Here is a 6682-nt window from a genome sequence, read left to right as displayed (position 1 = left end):
CTAAAACCCCAAACAGCAAACAATGCAGGTGTAAAAGCACTGTGGCTAGGAAAAACTCCCTAGAAAGGCCAAAACCTAGGAAGAAACCTAGAGAGGAACCAGGCTATGTGGGGTGGCCAGTCCTCTTCTGGCTGTGCCGGGTAGAGATTATAACAGAACATGACCAAGATGTTCAAATGTTCATAAATGACCAGCATGGTCGAATAATAATAAGGCAGAACAGATTAAACTGGAGCAGCAGCACATTTAGGTGGACTGAGGACAGCAAGGAGCCATCATGTCAGGTAGTCCTGGGGCACGGTCCTAGGGCTCAGGTCAGTTGAAACTGGAGCAGCAGCATGGCCAGGTGGACTGGGGACAGCAAGGAGTCATCATGTCAGGTAGTCCTGGGACATGGTCCTAGGGCCCAGGCCAGTTGAAACGGGAGCAGCAGCATGGCCAGGTGGACTGGGGACAGCAAGGAGTCATCATGTCAGGTAGTCCTGGGGCATGGTCCTAGGGCCCAGGCCAGTTGAACCTGGAGCAGCAGCATGGCCAGGTGGACTGGGGACAGCAAGGAGTCATCATGTCAGGTAGTCCTGGGACATGGTCCTAGGGCCCAGGCCAGTTGAAACTGGAGCAGCAGCATGGCCAGGTGGACTGGGGACAGCAAGGAGTCATCATGTCAGGTAGTCCTGGGGCATGGTCCTAGGGCTCAGGTCCTCCGAGAGAGAGAAAGAAAGAGAGAAGGAGAGAATTAGAGAACACACACTTAGATTCACACAGGACACCGAATAGGACAGGAGAAGTACTCCAGATATAACAAACTGACCCTAGCCCCCCGACACAAACTACTGCAGCATAAATACTGGAGGCTGAGACAGGAGGGGTCAGGAGACACTGTGGCCCCATCCGAGGACACCCCCAGTCCATTGCTGTTCTGGTTAGTGTTTATTGGCTTATTTCACTGTAGAGCCTCTAGTCCTTCTCACTATACCTTATCCAACTTATTAGTTCCACCACCCACACATGCAATGACATCTCCTGGTTTCAATGATGTTTCTAGAGACAATATCTCTCTCTTCATCACTCAATACCTAGGTTTACCTCCACTGTATTCACATCCTACCATACCTTTGTCTGTACATTATACCTTATACCTTATATTATATATATATATTGCTTTTAGCCGCACCCTTATTCTTCTCCTCCTATGTTCCTCTGGCGATGTAGAGGTGAATCCAGGCCCTGCAGTGCCTAGCTCCACTCCTATTCCCCAGGCGCTCTCTTTTGATGACTTCTGTAACCGTAATAGCCTTGGTTTCATGCATGTTAACATTAGAAGCCTCCTCCCTAAGTTTGTTCTATTCACTGCTTTAGCACACTCTGCCAACCCGGATGTTCTAGCTGTGTCTGAATCCTGCTTTAGGAAGAACACCAAAAATTCAGAAATTTTCATTCCAAACTACAACATTTTCAGACAAGATAGAACTGCCAAAGGGGGCGGTGTTGCAATCTACTGCAAAGATAACCTGCAGAGTTCTGTCCTACTATCCAGGTCTGTACCCAAACAATTTGAACTTCTAATTAAAAAATCCACCTCTCTAAAAACAAGTCTCTCACCGTTGCCGCCTGCTATAGACCACCCTCTGCCCCCAGCTGTGCTCTGGACGCCATATGTGAACTGATTGCCCCCCATCTATCTTCAGAGCTCGTGCTACTTGGCGACCTAAACTGGAACATGCTTAACACCCCAGCCATCCTACAATCTAAACTTGATGCCCTCAATCTCACACAAATTATCAATGAACCTACCAGGTACCCCCAAAGCCTTAACAAAGTCCATCTTTAATTATATGAGCTCTATCACAACCCTGTGACTCTCAGATCAATTCAGTGTCTATCAATGAATTCTCTGAGAGCCCCCTCTACATTGCAACTGAGATCCTTTAATAGCAAAGAACACACATAGTCAGACAGCATAGACATAATAAATCGTTCAGCTTTGTCTCCTTACTCAAACCCAGAACCATAAACCGATCCTCCATATCAACAGGCATATATATCAAATTGTCATTTAGATACAACCAATTCTAAATACAACCAATCCTGGACAAGCTCACGGAGAGGAGAGTGAGGCTATAGGTTAAGATAAGAGATGCAACAGGTGAAGAAGCTGGATGTTAAGGTCCCGGGCTGGTATAGTTACTCATAGTCTGCAGTTGAGGCCAGTTAGACAATGCCCAGTTCTAAAATGTGCAGCAGTTTATGGTAGTGAAATTAACAAAATTCTGCACACTCCCTCAATTTAGACATCTGTGGTCTTGTGACAACTGCTTATATAAGATTGGGCTTTTGGGCCAATCACAAGGTCCACCTGTGTAATGATCATGCATTTTAATCAGCTTCTAGATTTGCCACACCTGCCAGGGTGATAGTAGCTTGGCAAAGGAGAAATGCTCAAACATGGATTTCAACAAATGTGAACACTTGAACTAAGCTTTGTACGTATGGAACATTCCTGGGTTCTTTCATTTCAGCTCATATGTTGGATTTATATATTTGGGAATTTTAAAATGACATATCTATAATTTACAAGTGCATTTCCAAACACATTCCAATATTCAACTACGTCAAATAAAACATCCCCAAATATGTATGTCTGAAAGTAATCAACTTTAATATTTCAACCCAGTTCTGCCTGTACCTCTGCAGCCATTTTGAATGAACTCAATACACATGATCGTTTAAAAAGTTTATTTTATCAAAAGAACTGTCCACTGCTCAAACCCTCCCAACAGCACCTAAAACAATGAGGGAGAAAGCTATTATTTTCAGAAATTTGTGCTCATAATATATTAACACAAGAATGAAACATTCTTAAGAATTAAGCAGAGGGACAGAGTACCTTCAGTAGCCCCGTCGTTGAAGGTTTCCATGCTCCACGTTTTATTTTTAGCATGGTCGTCATGGGCCATCGTCGTAAAATGACTGGTCACAGTTTGTGCGTGAGCTATGAGAGAGTTATCAGATCAGTATTGCATTTTCCAGAGATTAGTCAAACCATAATGTAAAATGGTGGTATGAATGCCCGCATTAATACATCAAAATGGCTACACATTCCCCATTCTCTAATGCGCTCAGATGAAAGGGTTGGTGACAATGAGACAAGACTGGTCATGAACCGGGCCTATATGCTCACCGGAGGGTTGTAGAGAAGGAGAAGGACAAGAGCCGGCACAGCATGAGCAAACCGCGGCTTCACCATACAGTGCCACCCACCTAGGAACAATCACCATAAATATTAGTTAACCCTCATAGCAAGGAGTCCCTCAGAACTCAAGTCAATCACTCAGGTGAACCTACTTTTTAGTCTTTGTGTCATAGTTGCAGGATTTGAAACTTGGAGTTGGAGTGATATTCCCTGTAGTTATTTCACAGTGCAAGTGGAGTTTCTGGAAGAAAATAAATGTGTGTTCTTTACTGTAGGCCTATAGTATTAAAGAAGCAAACCATCATGATTAGTTGTTTGGAGATTCACACGTGAGTCAGACCTGATTGTCCAGGCCCTGGAAGATGAAAGCTCCGACAGTGAACCTCAAAGCATTGTTGGTTGGGTGTGACAGGAACTTTGACTGGACAGTATTCTTGCCATCCACCATGCATCTAGTGAAGAGAAGATTGTGTACTTAACACTCCAATTCGGGACAAGGTTCTTATTCTCTCCTTGTAAACCAGGGACTGAGTAACAAAAGACACCAGGGCTGTTTACACAGGCATACCATTGTGATTTCTCTTGGTTGAGGTTTAACAGCACTTAGCATCCCATATATTGCATTACCACCCCCAACTGAATTATAGGCCCATGACACTAGAACCAAAAATACATTGAATATTACCCTACTTTAACCTCATCTGATCCTTCCTCAGGCCAATTGGCTGAGAGGACAGGACACTACCATGCTACACTCGATGTGCTAGTCCTCTGCACCTTACTGAAGCATACATGTCAGTCATTGGCCTATCCCTCTGTGCTGTCAGACATCCCATTCACAGGAATCCTCAGAATTGCTCACCCTTGACCCATTCTCTACTTCACTCCCTCAACACTACTCTGACGAGCCACCGAACACTTCTGATCCCCAGCAACATGTGCACCCTACAGTTGACCACTTTATCCAACAACACTACACAACCCTCTTATCCCATGCCCTTCTGCACACATCCACATTTTGGAATCTCCCTCCTACACACTGTGACATGACCATAAATGTTGCAGCTGAAACAGCAGTGGATTCACCACAAAAGCTCCAACAGGATAACTGATACATCCTAACATGATCTTGTCAGGTAAAGTCTGACTCAACTCAAAAGGGCTGACAGTGACACACCGTGTCGCCACCGGGTCTGCGTTGCACCAAACTTCACAGGAATCTGCAACTTCCATTGCGCCACCCAAGAAATCACTCCCTTCAATGGTGCGCAAAGCAAGACTATACAAGTTGCGTCGCACAGTGCGCATGCTCCCTCTGATCTAAAGAAACAAGTCCAGTCCACCGACTCAAGCACACCCTCTTTTTCATGTCCATCAACGCAAGGCTCATGCCCCTCACAAACATTTACCCCTTCAATATCACCTCCATAACTCGAACTGGCATCTGGCCCACTTTCAACTTGACAGTCTTCCTCGACATACCCCTTTCCCTGTTATTGCTAGAGTCAAATTCAAACCCAACCTCTTTCCCTCCAATCCTCTTCCCTTCAATCCTCCACCCGACTCCTGAAAATAATCCGTTTTCCCCAACTGAAATTTCTGTAGCCTTGGGAGACATGCTAAGCTCTGTACTCCCACATCAAATGGCAATTTGACCAATCAGATAAGTTTAAAGAATTGATGTGATTGGTCTTTCAAGCAATTAGTGGACAAAATAGAATTAGGCTGCCTGTGTAAACTGCCCAGCTGTGGAATCTAGCCAATTAACAAGCAAGAAATTTACTACCATGAACTAAAAACCAGGCCAAGATAAATTGTAGTTCTGTAACAAAGTAGTTTTACCCATAGTTGTCGACCACAGTGTATTTGAGAGTGGAGTTGGGGCTAGCAGTCACATAACAGTTGTTAATATACACCCGCCGATGCAAAGAAATAGTGGGAACTTTGGCCTCAAAGTACATTGGTTGTCCAATGATATAGGTCGTATTTCCAGCGAGCTTGTTCCATGATTCTGAAGAAAAAGGATAGAGTTAAAGTTCTTTAATAGAAAACAATACTGCAAGTGCATTCAGATTTAGGTGACATCTGTTAAGTCAACTCACCATCATAAGATATGAGGGTGACTCCAACCTTGGATCTAAGGGCCTTGAAGACTTTTCCCGCCAAACGAGGATGAAAGCCAAACTTGTAAGAGTGGTGGATCCTGTAGAAAATGGCCATTAGTGCAGTCAGACACGCAAATAATATCCAGACTAGCATACTACCTAGTATGGAGCCATGTATAGGATATGCTAGTGTGGACATTGGAACGTAGCCACCAAATGTGAAATCATGATGAAGTGGTGGTTCACCGATTGTAGCGGCATTCGATGTGAACAGAGAATGGCAACTCCCTCACAATACCGCCTATGGCCTCTGGCTCGTACTTCAGCACGTTGGAGTAGGAAATGTAGTCAGCGGTACACTGGAATAGGAGAAACAACTCTTAAAAACCACCGAGACATCTGAACATACTGTATCATTACAGCCATGGAAATGCAATCCCTTCAGACCATTGCAATTTGACTGGATCACTCAGGGCATACATTTGAAGTCTGGGTGACAGGGGATTGGATTTCTGATGGTATTGGTAGCCAACCTTTCTATGGAAGCTACAGCTTTTGATGTTGTAGAGCATGTAGTAGTGTTCCGCGGTGGATTGGTTGACTTTGCATTTGTGGAGTTTGAGGTACTTGCAGGCGTCGGGGTTGGTGAAGGCGTCCTTTCTGATTCTCACATAAATCCTGTCGAGGTGGCACAGGACCTCAACCTTCTTAGAGTGAACTGGAGGAGTGGTGGGCGGAGAGGCGGTGGGCAGCAGGATGTGCTTGACTGAGAGTGGCAGTGGCCTGAACTTCCCTTCAGGCTTGAAGACATTTGCTTGGTCTTCAGAAGCACGAATTGGGATGTATTCTGGTAGCTTCAGATAGTCCGGCTTATGAGAATGCTCCAACATGGGAGTGGCAACGATTTGGGAACGAGATCTGACCTTGGGTTCAGAGTCGTCATCAAACCTCAACATCTCGTCCCACACAAACTCAGTGTCATTCCTGTCATCAACAGCTATAGGGAAGCCCTTACCTGGCAAACCATAAGCAGAGTAGTAACTCATGAGAAAAAGCATCAATTTCACCACCATCTTGCCATTCACCACCAAATCTCTCTCAATAATCCAGAGCAGTAAAATAAAGTTGTATGAGAGAACCACCATTTGCTTGTGTGTTTTATATACTAGCTACAGCACCCAAGTAATTGCAACACCTGGTGATGACTTTAATCAGTAGCAGAATCAACCAATCAGCAGTCACCAGGGCCCAGTTTTTCAAAAGTTATATGTTCATAGTTTCATTTTAAAGCAGACATAAATCACCTTGTGACGGGGAAGGGACATTTATTATGTTCAACAGGGAGGGGCAATTGAAAGTAAGATTCAGCCCACCTGCTTTTATA

At 44.6% G+C, this 6682-nt stretch overlaps 1 protein-coding gene across 1 annotated transcript; it reads right to left on the bottom strand.

The window, feature by feature from the left end:
• Positions 1 to 2721: 2721 nt before the first annotated feature.
• LOC124004305 (zona pellucida sperm-binding protein 3-like) lies at positions 2722 to 6433 on the bottom strand. Its single transcript, XM_046313118.1, has 9 exons — positions 5832 to 6433; positions 5545 to 5657; positions 5296 to 5396; positions 5036 to 5204; positions 3534 to 3645; positions 3346 to 3434; positions 3182 to 3261; positions 2888 to 2992; positions 2722 to 2783 (listed from the first exon to the last, which is right to left on the bottom strand). Exons 1-9 carry the CDS (start codon positions 6369 to 6371, stop codon positions 2764 to 2766), a joined length of 1329 nt encoding a protein of 442 aa, XP_046169074.1. The 5' UTR covers positions 6372 to 6433; the 3' UTR covers positions 2722 to 2763.
• Between the last annotated feature and the right edge of the window lie 249 nt (positions 6434 to 6682).

The sequence above is a fragment of the Oncorhynchus gorbuscha genome, linkage group LG18 (genome assembly GCF_021184085.1).
Source record: "Oncorhynchus gorbuscha isolate QuinsamMale2020 ecotype Even-year linkage group LG18, OgorEven_v1.0, whole genome shotgun sequence".
Taxonomy (NCBI): Eukaryota; Metazoa; Chordata; class Actinopteri; order Salmoniformes; family Salmonidae; genus Oncorhynchus; species Oncorhynchus gorbuscha.
This window is presented reverse-complemented; position numbering and strand designations above follow the sequence as displayed.

Excerpts from the sequence above, each read along its gene's own strand:
- LOC124004305 (XM_046313118.1), bottom strand. The coding sequence starts at position 6,371 with ATGGTGGTGAAATTGATGCTTTTTCTCATGAGTTACTACTCTGCTTAT. Across the intron at positions 5,205-5,295 it reads CACCCTCATATCTTATGATG|AATCATGGAACAAGCTCGCT; the intron begins GTGAGTTGACTT and ends CTTTTTCTTCAG. Across the intron at positions 2,993-3,181 it reads TCCTTCTCTACAACCCTCCG|CTCACGCACAAACTGTGACC; the intron begins GTGAGCATATAG and ends ACTCTCTCATAG.